Below are 15,015 nucleotides of genomic sequence, written 5' to 3' on the forward strand. Positions count from 1 at the left end.
GTCGATTGGAAATGTAAAAGTTGGAAACAAAGAGGAAGGAAAACATGACCTTGGCGATAGAAATGAAGCTGGAGATCGCATGGTAGAATTTTGCAAAACCATTGAGTTGTTCATAGCAAATACCTTTTTTTTTTCACGTGGACTTCCCCAGATGGGATACACAGAAATCAAATTGACTATGTCTCATTATGGAGAAGCTCGATATCAGCCGCTAAAACCAGGCCAGGGTCTGACTATGGAACAGACCATCAATTGCTCACATGTAAGTTCAGGATAAAGCTAAAGAAAAATAAAACAAATCCACAAGAGCCAGAATACGATCCTGAGTCTCTTCCCATATGAATTTCAAGAACATCTCAAGGACAGATTTGCTGCATTGAACACCAATGACGGAAGAATAAACTCAAGCCTTGAGTTGCAGTGTTGAAGGATTCTATGGGCAAAATATTGACTGATGCAGGAGGCATGGAGAGAAGATGGAAGGAATGCACAGAGTCCCCGTGTACACAGAATGTTTAAATTACAGAACAAACCACTGCTAGGGCACACAAGTACAATTTTGCTAAAGACCATGCAATGGTTGCAGCAGTACATCGACAGGGAACTGCAGAGGTTGAGGCCGGATTCAGAAGATGTGGAACAGGGGGTGTCATTGCTGGTGTCAGATGGATCTTGGCTGAAAGCAGAGGATGCCAGAAAGATGATGTGTTTTATTGACTGTGCCAAAGCATGAGGCAGTGTGGACTAGAATAAAATATGGACAGCCTTGAGAAGAGTGGGAATTCCAGAACACTTCATTGTGCTCATGAGGAACTTGTACACGGACCAAGAGGCAGTTGGGCGAACAGAACGAGGCAATGCTGCGTGGTTGAAAATCAGGACAGGGGTGCATCCGAGCTGTATCCTCTCACCAGACTTATTGAATTTGTATAAATCATCAGAGGGTCTGGTTTACATGAAGAAGGGTGGGGCATAAATATTGAAGAAAGGCTTATGAGCAAACTGCAATATGCAGATGGCATAACTTGTGTGACAGTTCCACAATCTCCTGTCAACTTGAGCAAAGAGGTGGAGTCTAGTTGATCAATTAGGTCAGAGCCAATGAGGCTTCTGTGTGGACATGGCCTTCTCCTGAGGATTCTGGGAATTCCTGCCTTTCTCCCTGGAGGTGGACACACACTCTCCCTGGGAGACATTTCTGTTCACAGCCACATAGAGCTACGCTGATGGAGACCTGTGCCAGCCTTGAGATGCTTCCACCGCCACTTGATCCACAAGACCTCCTACCGCCTGGCCTGTGATCTTCCTGCATTCATTGCATGTGCTGCATGAGTCTAAAGAGGGATGGATGAACTAGTAGGTGACATATGGGCTAAAATCAAACTTATGGACATGATCTGGACTGGGCTGGGATGCTTTCTTAATATATAATCACCCTTTTATATAAAATTCTCTCTTTACAAACATGAGTCTCCCTAGCTGTGTTTCTCTAGTCTATTTGGATTAACACTGCTTGCTAACTTGCTGGAAGTGAGAAGGACTTGAGGCACTTGCTGAAGAAAAGGCCTGTAGCCTTCATTCCGGGTTCCGACTTCATGTAAAAAAGAGCCCAACTCCTCCAATGGACCATTAGGGGACGTCCTGCTAAATGGAAACAAGGTTTGGAGTCGTCCCGGATTTTGACTTGCTTGGATCCATAACCAGTGCTTGCAGAAGCCGCAGTCGAGAGATCAGATGATGCACTGCTTTGGGTAAATCTGCTGCACGGGACCTCTTTAAAGCACTGCAAAGCAAGGACGTCCCTAGCAAGAAAGGACTGAGGTGCACCTGACCCAAGTCGCGGTATTTCCATCGCCTCCTGTGCACGTGCACGTTTGACATTGAATCAGAAAGACCGAAGAAGACTTGGTGCATTTGAATCATGACGCTGGAGAAGAGTATTGAAAGGACCATGAACTGCTAAAAGGACAAAGCCTGTCTGTCTGTCTGTCGGAGTGCTCCTTGGAGGCAAGGCTGGGGAGGCTTCGTCAGGAGAGAGCGGTCCCTGGGGCAGGACGTCCTGTGGAGGGCCAGTGAGAGGGAGGACGGCCGTGGGAACCGCGGGCTCAGGAGCAGGAACTATTGGGCAGGACTGGGCAGGGCTTCCTTCCGTTGTGCAGAGGGTCACGATGGGTCAGAACTGGCTCGGTGGTACCTCACAACACCAGTGGATCCAGGGTTTAACTGCCTGGCGTTTGGCAGCACAGAGATCGCTAAGGGGAACTAAGCAGAGCCCCTTTCCATGAGACGTTCACGCATTTTAAAATGAAGTCTTTTCCAGTATATGAGCTCTCCTAGGGAGATGTCTGGAAGAGACTGGGGTTCTAGTTTTTGTTCATGAAAACGTTCTTTAACCTGTTTCTCTCTCTCTCTCTCTCTCTCTCTCTCTCTCTCTCTCTCTCTCTCTCTCTCTCTCTCTCTCTCTCTCTCTCTCTCTCTGTGATTTTCTGTATCTGAGGTCCGGGAGAGGTAAGTCTCTAAAGGAAGTAACTGGACTGATAATGACGTAGGGCCGTGGCAGGGGAGGTCGTGGGGAGACGGGGAGCCAACAGCCATGAGGACAGGAAGGAGACGTTCTGAAATTGTGATGAGCTGGTACAGCTCTTTTTCATCTGCTCGAGAGGGTAAATGGTAAGGTGTGTGCATCACACGCCAATAAGACCATTCAATTAAACAAGCCAACGGGGGAGGATCTTGTCTCTCAAAAAATATGTGCCAACTTGGCCGGGGGCCCTGCTTCTCGGTGGTTGGCAGTTACACAATCATATCCTGTGGCAACAACGTGATCACCTAATCGTCCCCCATGATGCGATCCATCCGGGAAGGGGTTAAAGTCAGATGCAAGCCATCACGCAAGTCCCAGGCTCAACCTGACGTAAGGGACGTCATCCTAGGGTGTGGCTTGCATGACCTTTTATTCTAGAAAGATGGCAAGAGATAGAAGCAAGCCGGGAAGGGGGGACCAGCGTATCCAGAGAGAAGAGACGCCAACGGTGGACACAGAGGTGGCAACCAGGGGCTCAGACACAGCAGCCACTGTGAGCACGGCATGGACCCGGGCAGTGTCTGCCTCTGTCGTTCTCGGGGTTGCTGACAGATGGGATGGACTCAGCGGGACCCAACAAGCTAAACTGGGAGAAAATACATTTCTGCTTGCCCAAGCCCAGGAGCTGCTTGTGGGGTTTGGTCACAGTAGCTGGAGAAAACGAAGGCGTCCTTCCCAGGAAAGCTAGCTCTCCCCCCTGGGCTCTCCTGGGACCCTGTGGGGAAGACCTGTGTTGGGACAGTAAGGAAACCATTCGGTTACAGGAGCTTGACCCCACCAGGGGATGTCCGAGGAACGTGTGGTGTTAAAACCTCTCCTGGTAGTTACCTCATCTGGTGTCAATTTGAGGATTCAGAGTGAAGGGGTGGAGTCTAGCCTGACAATCAGATCATCGCCAATGAGGCCTCTAAGTGGGCATGGCCTTCTCCTGAGGATTCTGGGAACTCCCGTATTTCCTCCTTGGAGGCAGAAGACATTTCTCTCTGCTCACTCCCTGAGAGACTCTACTGACAAGACTCCATGAGAGATCCTCCACCGACAAGACACATGGCACTACGCTGATAGACCCCGTGCCCTGGGAATTGGAGGAGCCACATGGAGAGCCCTGCCAGCGCTGAGATGCTTACAATGCCACTGGATCCACAAGACTTCCCACTCACTGGGCTGTGATCTTCCTGCATTTGGTACCATTGCATGTCTTGCGTGAGTCTGAAGAAGAATTTATACACTGGTATCAGACAAATGGGCTAATATCAGACTTAGGACTTGATCCGGACTGAGCTGGGATGTTTTATCAATATTCTCAATACTCAATTGTGCTTGTATGTAAAGCTCTTTCCTACACCCACATGAGTCTCTATGGATTTGTTTCTCCAGTCTACCCGGACGGACGCCCCTTTTCTTTGAAGTAAGGGAAACTCTTCTTCCAATAAAATGCCCTGGAAAAGTTTAACAAGTGAGAGAGAATCTCCCGCCATGGCCGTCTCTGGGGTGCCCTTGCCTTCCACTGGGTGCAGCGTGAGAATCACTGGCTTGGAAACGCTCCTGAAACTGATCAGACATCTGATCTGTCAACACGGTTAGACTCAGTGGTTTTGGATCTAATTAGATTCAACTATAAAACAGATCGGAGACCTGGCACATGCTATACCCTGGGGGCCTCTCGAAAAGTGAATTAAGGCAGGCAAGACGACCACAGAGTCTACGATTCCATCTATAGTCAGAAGTAGTAGATCCATAGAGACAGGAAGTTGATCAGGGGCTGCCGGAGGCTGAGGGCAGGAGAGCTGGAGAGTTACTGCCGAATGGGGTACAGAGTTTGTTTTCAGGGTTATGAGAATGTCCCGGATTAGATAGTGGTACAATCTTATGAATGCGCTACAAGCCACTGCATTGGGTACTTTAAAAGAGTGTGGTTAATGATCTCCATAGAGAAAGATGGGCTTTCTACTCCTGTTAAGAGTTACAGTCTCAGAAACCCACAGGGAGCAGTTTTGCCCTGCCCTCGGGGGGCGCTTTGAGTTGACAACCGCTCGACGCAGTGAGGGAATGTGAGTGTAATTACATGGCTTATGGCTCACACTTCAGCACCCACCACCACAAAAAGGATTAGAGGGATGTCGTATTCCATTCCACGGGAGCCACTGTTGGGCAGAAACTAAGGAATTGCTATAGAAACAGGCTAGTCATGCGTTCCTCTCTATGATGTCCATATGTGTTTATAAAGTTACGTATGTGTAACGGATTTCTTTGTTTAACCGGGAAGATATGACACGGTGTCAGTCTCTGAAACATGACAAGAAATGAGTCATCCTCTTCCGCGGCCCCCCACCCTCCAACTATCAGAACATTGTAGGGCTACGATTTAGAGCCCTAAGAGCTATTTTAAAGACACTGTATAGAAAAGTGGGTGAAGGGAGACATCAGACAGGGTAAGATATGACAAAATAATAATTTATAAATTATCAAGGGTTCATGGGGGGGGGAGCGGGAAGGGAGGGGGGAAATGAGGAGCTGGTGCCAGGAGCTTAAGTGGAAAGCAAATGTTTTGAGAATGATGAGGGCAACGAATGTACAAATGCGCTTGACACAATTGATGTATGTATGGATTGTGATTAGAGTTGTATGAGCCCCCAATAAAATGATTTTTAAAAAGACACTTTTTATCCTGGCCCATTCCCCTCCCCCCATAGAATTTCCTTTTTTTTCTTTTTCTTTTTTGAGGTTGATGCCGGCAGAACTAGGCTGTGAGGGAGGTAGCTTCCTCAGGAAAGACTGGCAGCTCTGAGGGAGCTAAGCTAAACAAGGGCACCGGAATTTACGGTAAAGGTGGGGAGGCACTGGGGTGAGGAAAGAGGGCAGAGTCCTCAGGCACAAATTTATGTCACGTTTTAGGAGTCAGGCGGATTCTGGTTAAGAACAAAATCCACGCATGCACAGCAAGTGGGTTGAGGACAGGAGAGTCAGGGGACAGCCTTTGGGCAGAGACCTGCCTTCTCCGTGGGAGGATACGCAGGGGGAAAGCTTAGGAGGGAAAGAGCTGGGATTTGGGCCATAAATACCCCTGGGCTGCTGACCACAAGGTCAGACGTTCAAATCCACCAGTCACTGTGCAGGAGAAAGACAGGGCTTTCTACTCCCGGAAGGCGTGCCAGTCTCGGAACCCTGCAGGGGGAGTAACACCCCCCCCCCCGTCCCACTAGGGCCTGGACACTAGAGCAGTTTAGAGACTCTCAGCCTTCAGGCTCTCGTTTAGGGAAACACTAGGACAGCGGTTCTCAACATGTGGGTCGCAACCCTCTTGCGGGGGTTGAATGGCCCTTTCACAGGGTTCACCCAATTCATCACAGTAGCAAAATGACAGGAAGTAGCAAGGAAAATATTGCTACGGTTGGGGGGGGGGTGTCACCACCACATGAGGAACAGTCTGAAGGGGTCACGGCGTGAGGGTCGGAGAAGGAGTTGGGCCAAGGCAGAATCTCTGAGAACATATCCAGAGCCTTTCCCAGCGCCTCTTTCCCGTGTTCTCCCTCTCTGGCCCCGATGAACTTCCGACAGAGGGAAAAGAGAGTCACGTGTCTGTTCCGAGACAGAGGTGAATCCAGCTGCAGGTACCCACATACACACCAGCTTTAGCCATGTTTGTTTATTGAGCCGTTTGGGGGGCGGGGGGGGTTGTAGATGGCAAGGATGTTCTCACCCCTCTACCCTAGTGCCCCCACCCAGCGGGAAGCCGGCTCAGCAGCTGCTGCAGTCACTGGGGTAGGAATCCCAATGCAGGCCAATGGCGTTGATGACGGAGCTGGCGCGGCCACTGATGTACCGGAGCACTGAGCTGGGGAACAGGGGAGCAGCATTGAAGCTGATGCCCGTGTCTTTCCCAAAGGGCAGGTAGCGACCTTTGTCTGTGATGAAGACCAGCTTCCTCAGGTAGTACTTGTATTTGCCAGACACCTGGATCACCGATTCCCCAGGGTGCAGGTAGATCTCCTCCAGGTCTCCGGAAGACCCGCCGACATAGTCACTCCATGTCTTGCCATAGCGCACCTGGAGGCTGGGGGCAGGGGAGAGGAGTGCGGGGGAAGGGAGAGGTTGAGACCCAGGTGATCAGAACGCAGGTCCTTTTGGCTCACCCACTGAGACCTTCAAACTGGCGACAGAGGAGACAAAGCCTCCTGCCAGCCCCACAAGACGTTGGGACGCAGTGAGCCCTTCGTGGTCCTGCTGGGCACGTCAGCTCCTCTTTTTTCAACCAACCCATGGGCTCAGCCAAGAGACCGCCAGCCGCCATCGGTGTCGACCCAAGAGTCAGAATTTGGATTTGAAGTCCGAACTCCCTCCCGCTCACCCCCCTGAACGTGGAAGGAAGCAATGGTTCAAATAACCCGAAAAAACACAGACGAAGTCGTCGTGTGGAGGGAGGAGCCCTGCCCGTGTGCCCAGTCAGAATCTGAAGGAGACCCAGTGCGGCTCTATATGACAGGAGTCCCCAGCTCCGTGGATCAGAAGGGGACTGGCTTAGGAGAGGAATCAAGCAAAGCTGGAGGGTGCCTGAAGATAAGGCTGCCCAGGAATGGCAACCCTGGGGCGGGTTAAGGGCATGAGGGGTGGGGTGCTGAACGAGCTATCTTCCAGACCCCAGAGAGTTTATGACTATCTCATTGACCCCAGGTCCTGCCGGCTGCTCGTGAAGGGGTGGTCGCATGGCGGGTCTGCACCGAGCACCCTAAAAAAGAGTGTCCTCCATCACCTGCTCCCCTCGCAACCTGCTGAGCGCACCGGACGTGACCCAGAGTGACTGAGGACGCCCCAACTGAGTAAGATGCCCAGGTCTCCCCAGCACAGACTGGCCGAGGACGCTCACCCTATGATGTAGTATTTGCTGACGCGGACCCGAAATGCAGTGATGGGGCCGTCCAGCTGGTTGCCCGAGTGGGAGAACCGCTCGCCGCCACCACCTCCGTACTCACCATTGTAGGAAGAGGAGCGAGCCTGAACTGGAGGGGGAAATGCCGGTGGAGGAAGAACCCCCACTCCACCCCCAGACCCCCAGCCCCACACCCTGGACTCAGGTGCTCCACACCACCCTGATTTCTCCCATCACTCAAATCCCCCCTCCCCTCCCCCCGCCCTACCCTCCAGACCAACTCTGCCCCCTGGCAGTTCAGGAGCAGCCTGCCCATGGCCGGGGCTCCTGACATCTGACTTACTGGCATTGGCAGAGGCTGAGGCACAGAGAAGGGCTAAGATGGCCAAGGTCAACATCTTGGGACTGCAGAGGGAAGACGGGAAAAAGAAAAGTGGGACTCTTTCTCGAAGGCAGCCCTGACCAGTGTCCAGGGTAGCTGCCGGCATCTCGCGCCTCCGAGTCAGCCCCCGTGGATGCGGTCTGGGCCTTCGAGAGGAAATCGCCTCTCGCCCTCTTTCTCCCAGATCACACCATGGGTGACCTTTGGTGCCCCCCGAGCCACAAGAGCTATCGCTTTCTGTGCGGAGTAAACCGAGGCAGGCCCCATTCCTCCCTGGTGTTCAACAGAACACGGCGTTTTTCTACAGAGGCTGTGAAGCCTTTACCACAACACGGAGAGGGAGCCATTGACTGAAGCCAGCCGTCTCGGCCACAACATCTACCTAAAGTCGGCCACAGGGTGGGTCTGGCTCGTGGGTCATCTGGGGCATAGTCTGAATCCCAGGTCTCGAATCCAAAGAGGAGGAGATTTCTAGAGGTGCCTCTGCCACCTGGGATGAGGGGCGGTGCCCATATCAGTGCCTGGGCAGTTCGGGTGGGATGGACCGAGAGATGGCGGAAGGAATGGAGACAAGTGGAAGGCATCAGACCCTAGGCGCCTGGTCTACGGACTTCACCCTGAACAAGCCTCTGCTCCCACTTCCCCGAGTACCCCAGGTGTCCGCAGCTCTTGAGGTCCAGATGTCTTTGCATCTAAAACAAGCTCAGGTGCTTGTCCCTACTCAATGGATGCAGGTCTCTCCCATCTAGGAAACCTCTCCTTCCAGTGAGACTGGAATTTCCCCCGCTTGTTCCCCTCTCACCCCAGACCTCCGTCACTCCTTACCTGGCAGTCTCGGACGCAAAGTCACCCCCTCCCTTGAAACTCCAAGGTCTCTTATATTCGGTCTAAACCCGCCCCCTGCTTTTATCGTGTGAACCTCACCTCCTGAGCAAACACGATCACCTTCATAGGGTCAGGCGTCAGGCCGGGTATAGAACATCTTATCCGGTCCCTCCTCCGAAGGTTACACAGGACAGGGTGGGGTCTTTCTGGGTAAAGTTTCAGAAATCAGGAGGAGTAAACTTGAGAAAAGGTCACTAGCTTAAAGGGCTGCATCTGCAAACTAGCTCATTCCCTCTGAGTGGTTCTAGAAAGGTCCTCCCTCCTAAATGTGTCCTCTCTCAGGAGAAACAGTGCCCTGCCAGATCGTTGAAATCGAGCTCCTTCATCTTCCTAATTCCTTATACCTGCCGTGGGCCCGGTGCTTGCTGTACAGCACGTGGTACATGCCAGGGAGTGCTCTCTCGCGTCCTCCTGATGTGTCCTTATGAAACCTTCTAAACCACTCATGCTTCCCCCGTGGTTAATGTTTTCTGTTTTTCCGCTCATCTATGGACTCTCAGAGGAGCCTGGTGGCGGACTGATGAAACGTTGGGCCACAGGACGCAAGGTCCCTGGTTTGAAACTCCCGGCCAGGTCCTCAGGAGAAAGACGGGGCTTTCCCTTCCCATCCAGAGGGAGCGTCTCGGAAACCCACAGGGGCAGTTCCACCCGGTCCTCTAGGGACGCTGTGCGTGGGCATGGACTGGGTGGCGGTGAGTTTGGTTTTTGGCTGATGGACCCTCCATCTGGCAGAACCTCTTCAAATCTCTCCTCTGTGAGGAGGGCAACTGGGGAGGCAGGTGGGCACGGAGCACCAGAAGGTCCCTCCTCCCAAGAACAGACAGATCGATGGGCAGGTAAGGAAGTGAGGAGGTAAGTGGATGTAGGTCCTGCTCTGGGGGGAAGTTCTGGCCTTTGGACCCTCAGGAGTCCTGGGCCCACCAACCACTTCACATGCTGGTCACAAGAGTGGCCTCCTCCTGAGACTTCAGCCCGGCCCTGGGATGGCCTCCTTCCCCAAGGCCTGAAATGACCTCAGGGCTCATGGCATCGATTTCTTCTCTTCTTAGACCTCTCTCATCCAGCGCTGAGAGAAGACGGGGCTTTCTACTCCCGTAAAGAGTAAACCACACGGGAAGTTCTACCCTGTCCTAAAGATCAGTCAGCATTGACTTGATGGCAGGGAGTTTGAAGTTTTTCTTCCAAGACTGATCCCCTCAACATGAACCCCCTAAGATAGACCCCCCCCCCAGTCCTATTGCTGAACAAACTTACCCCAAATGGCCTCTCTGACTCTTTAAGTCAGCAGAACCTCCCAAGCCGAATAAATGATGGGGAGCAGGGTGGGGCAGTTAAATGACTCTGTTATTAACAACTGGCATTCAGAGACATCCAGCCCTCTGCAAGTTCGCCATCTGGGGCCAGGGCACCCAGATAAGAGAGCCCTGCCCCAAGGAGCCGTAAACTGGGTGGGAAGCAGGACAAGAGCCCAGTAGACACACGGACACCCTCCGCTCCCCGGGCCCCTCCTGTCCTCATCTCCACGTGACTTCTGTTGACTTGTCCCAGTTCTTTTGTTTGACCGTGTCTTTTGCCCGCTCTCTCTGTTTGCCTTTCCGCCCTACAGCCTCCCCTCTCTGATGGTCTTGCTTGTTTCCTGACTCTCAAGTCTGCAAGTTTTGCCTTTAGATCCCCTCTCTCCATGTCTTCCCCCCTGGGCCTCTGTCTTGTTTTTGTTTCTACACCTCTCTCTAGGGTTCTCCAACTGTGTGCGTGTGTGTGTGTGTGTGTGTGTGTGTCTTTCACATTCCTTACGGGGCATCTTATGCAGCCTGGGCCCCAACAGCGAAAGTCAAAGAGAGGTCTCAGGTAAAGACCTTGAAGGACCTGCGCCTCTCCAGGTACGGGAGATCCAGAACCTCAGAAGAGAGACTCTTTCCGTGTGGGCCGGAGTGTATGCCTGCACCCCACCCCCTAGGGGAGAAGCCAGTGGCTTCTCCATGGCCAGGAGACTAGCCCCTGCGTTCCCTGCAGGGACCCTCAGCCCCTTCTCCAGCATGCTGGCAATGTCGGGGCTCAGGTGGGAGGAGTCTCAGCATGAAGTCTCTGACTGCCCCAGACACAAGGGATGCTCCTGTCTGGTGCGGGGTTTGGGCTGACGTAGTGAGTTCTAGTCTCGGAAACTCACAGGGCAGTTCTGCCCTGTCATCCAGGGTCGCGATGAGTCAGGATCAACTCGATGGCGGTGAGTGAGTTTGTGGTCGGAGTGTCTGAAGAACCAGAGGAAGAAGGGAGAGGCCCTGAGACACCAGGCGGTGACCCTGGCTCCCCTCTTACCAGCTCCCCTCTGATCGGTTTCACATTTAATCCGGGTGCCCGCCGCCTTAAACCTCACCCTGTGTTGGGTCCCCCAATAAGCAAGGGACCTGTGCTTATTTACTAATTTGTGGCGAACACAGTCACTTTTTTTTCTTCTTCTTCTCGCCACATGAAACGTTCTACTCCTAGGCCTGGCTGGCATCGGTCCCTCTCCCCTCCTCAGCACCGTCGCAGAGAACCACGACCTCTGTCCAGTGTGCGACGTCTGACGGAGCAGAGGACCCAGGCAGGTGCAGTGCCCCGAGGTTTCTGGGCTAGCAGGTGGAGAGACTTGATTGCAGCAGCAATGGGGGTGGAGCGGGCTGCAGGCAGCGGGAGGGGGCGCCAAGGCCCAAAGTAGGATGTGTGCGATGCATGTGGAAACTGCAGGGAGGGAGGGTGGGAGAGAGCCCGTGATCTGGGCCAGTGGGGCAGATGGGGCAGGGCCGGGGGCTTGGGGGCTTATTCAGAGTGATGAGAGCCTTTGGAGGAGGGTTTGGGGCAGGCAAACAGGATCATCTATCTGTACCTGTATGTATATGTATACCTGTACCTGTATCTGTACCTGTATATATCTGTACCTTACCTGTACATATACCTATACCTGTATCTATCTATCTATCTATCTATCTATCTATCTATCTATCTATCTATCTATCTTTTCTTTCTATCTATATCTATCTATCTCCATCTCTATCTATTTATCTACCTATCTATCTATCTATCTCTATCAGGATTTCCTCTTCTGAACAGACTTGGGATGGAAGGTGGTGGCAGCAGTGGTGAGAACCTTCCCGTGTGACACAGGGTCCTGCTCACGGCCCCCAGAGGGTTCTGAGAGCTCCCCATTCACCCCCTTCTCTCAGCTGAAGACAGTTTCCCTCCTCCTTCTGACATTTTATTTCTCCTCTTGCTGAACCTTCTAACTTTGATGTAGTTTGTTGTTGGGCAAATGGGGGGAAATGTCCACCGCTCCCAGCGTTTCTCCATTGAAGGCAGCCAGTGACAAAGAGGACAGGTTTGGAGTGGTGTGACCTCTTCCGCCTCCATTTCTGAGTCACTCCTCTCCCCTTACTGTGGACCCCCGGCCCTCTAAGAGGCCTGTCTAATCTTGTCAGTGACCATTGCCAGCTTGATCCGCAAGAGATCGCCCTGGTGGTGTTGTGAGTTACAGGGTCAGCAGTTTGAAACCACCTGGCTCCGAGGGAGTGAGGCCGGGCTTCCTACTCCTGTAAAAAATTTACCCACACGGGCAGTTCTACCTTGTCCTTCAGCTTGACTGAGACTCGAAATCAACTCGATGGCAGGGAGTTGTGTGTGTGTGTGTGTGTGCGTGCACGCGCTTGTGGGGGGGGTTCTTTGGGTTTGGTTTTGTTTAGACAGTTCTAAAAGGTGCACAATGGTGAAGGCTGACATTTTTACTACTTAAGCCAATCGAGTGTTTGTTTGTAAAATGACTGCGGGAGGGCTTTTTGGTTTAAAGATTATTGGTAAATATTAGCTCGCGCCAATCGTTTCAGGGATCCATCCACCTTCCGTGGGTCCCCAAAGGGGCCGAGAGGTATCACCCTGATCCAGTGGAAGGAGACCCCCCTGGAGTGCTGCCCGCATCACTTTATTTCTTAGGCAGGACAGAAAGAGGGAACGATGCAAGGAGGAGGGAGCTCGCTACCCCGGCGAGGAGAGCCCAGAGTGGGGCAGGAGTGCCCGAGATCATTGCGCTGAGAACCTCCTAGACTCGGGGAAGATGAAAGAATGGAGCTTCCCCCACAATGAACACAGAGAAACCCTTCCCAACGCCCATGCTGCGCTCACCACTGGAGCCCGGTGCTCTGCCTCACTCCCAGTCAAGTTTCAGTGTCCTCTGGCCCGAGCACGGTGTCAGACGCATCCCAGTCCGACTCGTGAGGTTTCCTCTAGCTAACGTTTCAGAAGTGGATCGTCTCTTCCTTCTCCCAGCCTGCTCTTAACCCGGACTCTCCACCGGAACCGTCAGTTTCTAGGTGTTTGAAATACTGCTGTTGTCGCTCCCAGCACCACAGCAGTCAGCAAGCCACCGGTGGACAACAGCCTGACAGCCTGGTGTGTCCCCTTAGAGCTTCTAGCCGTCTCAACGGTGAGAGAAGACATTTCTGTTCGTGAAAGCCATCCATTTGTGTAACAAAAGATTTCTCCAGAAGAGTAGAAAAAGAGAAACCTCAGGTCTGTGAAAACAATTTCGTCGATGACTGGACAAGGGATCCATCTCTAAAGCCACAGGAAGCTTCAACACCTCCACAAGAAAAAGGACTTCCAGCCAGATGGTGGACCCAGCAGACATGCCCGGAGGCCCTCTCAAACAAAGACACTGAAAACCAGAGGGAACCAAAATGGATGCTGGGAGATTAAACACGTGGGGTTAATTGAAGGGCAGAGGGATAAATGGCTCGGTGAGCCTTGCCTTTCTAGTTCTCGGGTGTCTTGCTCTCTGATGGTCGCACCAGGGTACAGCTGCCTTAGCCAGTTCCCTGCTTCAGCTGGCAAGGCTCACTTCCTGCAAGACCTCCCCAAGGAGAAGCCACATGGACCTACCCCAATGCAGCCCTGGGTGCTGGAGCAGCCGTGTGGAGACCCCTGCCAGCGCTGAGATGCTTACACATTCACTGACTCAGCTTTCCTCCTGCAGCCGGCATCATTGCATGTGTTTTGTGAGATGGAGGAGGACTTTGTGGATTGGTATCGGACATATGGGTTACTGTTGGACTTGTGGGCTTGGGCAGCACTGGGCTGGGATGTTTTGTTGATGTGCACTTAGTCTTAACCTTTATATAACATGCTCTCTTATACACGAGTTTCTGTGGATTTGTTTCTCTAAAGTACCCAGACTAATACAAGTTGAAACAAAATCTTGATGGGGGAAAAAATACATCTGCATGAATTGTTCAATGTGAAATGATCACCTGCTCAGAAAAGTGGCCCCTGACTCACAATCAAAAGTTAAAAAACAAAACCCGAAGCAGAAACAACTGAAAAGCCATCCACCTGGTTTGCTCTGTGATCGCAGTTGTAGATAAGTAAAGCAACCCCCTTGTCCCATACTCCACAAGTGGCTTTTCTTCTCTCTTGGCCCCCACAGGCCATAGGTCTGAAATGCCTCCTGCTCTGCCCACCTAGTGCCTTCTGCCCCCTAGACCATTCGGACAGCACCCCCGACCACTTCCACCACACCACACACTCCTGTGCCCACCACGAGATCCTTTCTTACCCACACCAGGTCCCTGCCTCCCAGTCCCACCCTCTCAATTAGAATTAGTCACTCTTTCCCCTGGCCTCCAAGTGTGCTTCAGCATGACTTGGTTATGGTCCTAATGAGCCTGCATGGTAATTTATCTGTTGACAAGGACATCTCCTTCATCCCTCGATACACAGAGCGGAGCGCTGGCTCCAAGGTGGGGCCTGTGGAACTCGGCCAGAATGCCCCACTACTGTCAACACAGCAGACTGAGGTCAGGTGCAGGTACATTATTAATCACTTTTTGGAGTGGAACACTGATAATCACTGAGAATTCATGGGCTCGACAGACAGGGTAGGTGAATGAGCTCCGGATTTAAAGCTTGTCTCCAGCCCTGACCTGGTACCTAACCTACAAAGATTCTGTAAATTGGATATAAGTCTAGCAAATGTCTTTCACACTGTACCAACAACCCACCCAACACACGCCTGGCTTTTAGTAAACGCAAAGCAAACTCACTGCCATCGAGTTTGGAAAACTGAAATCATAGACTCATATGTGAGCCTGATTTTAATTTCCTTTTCTGCTCAAGTGTCATTTACATGGTGTGAAGAAATAAATTCTTTTATGTCATCTCCTGCTTTTGTTCTTTGGCGAATCAGACCACAGTCTCCTGCTCCTCAGCCTTTGCCTCTAGTCTCCACTCCAGGGAGCTTGTGGCCTTTGCCCGGCTGGATTGACATGTCCC

At 52.2% G+C, this 15,015-nt stretch overlaps 1 protein-coding gene across 1 annotated transcript; it reads right to left on the reverse strand.

Annotated features, from left to right (window-relative positions):
* Positions 1–6,322: 6,322 nt before the first annotated feature.
* ZG16 (zymogen granule protein 16) lies at positions 6,323–7,849 on the reverse strand. Its single transcript, XM_075563858.1, has 3 exons — positions 7,795–7,849; positions 7,449–7,581; positions 6,323–6,638 (listed from the first exon to the last, which is right to left on the reverse strand). The coding sequence occupies exons 1-3, from the start codon at positions 7,847–7,849 to the stop codon at positions 6,323–6,325; spliced, it is 504 nt and encodes a 167-aa protein (XP_075419973.1).
* Positions 7,850–15,015: the final 7,166 nt, after the last annotated feature.

The sequence above is a fragment of the Tenrec ecaudatus genome, chromosome 12 (assembly GCF_050624435.1).
Source record: "Tenrec ecaudatus isolate mTenEca1 chromosome 12, mTenEca1.hap1, whole genome shotgun sequence".
Taxonomy (NCBI): Eukaryota; Metazoa; Chordata; class Mammalia; order Afrosoricida; family Tenrecidae; genus Tenrec; species Tenrec ecaudatus.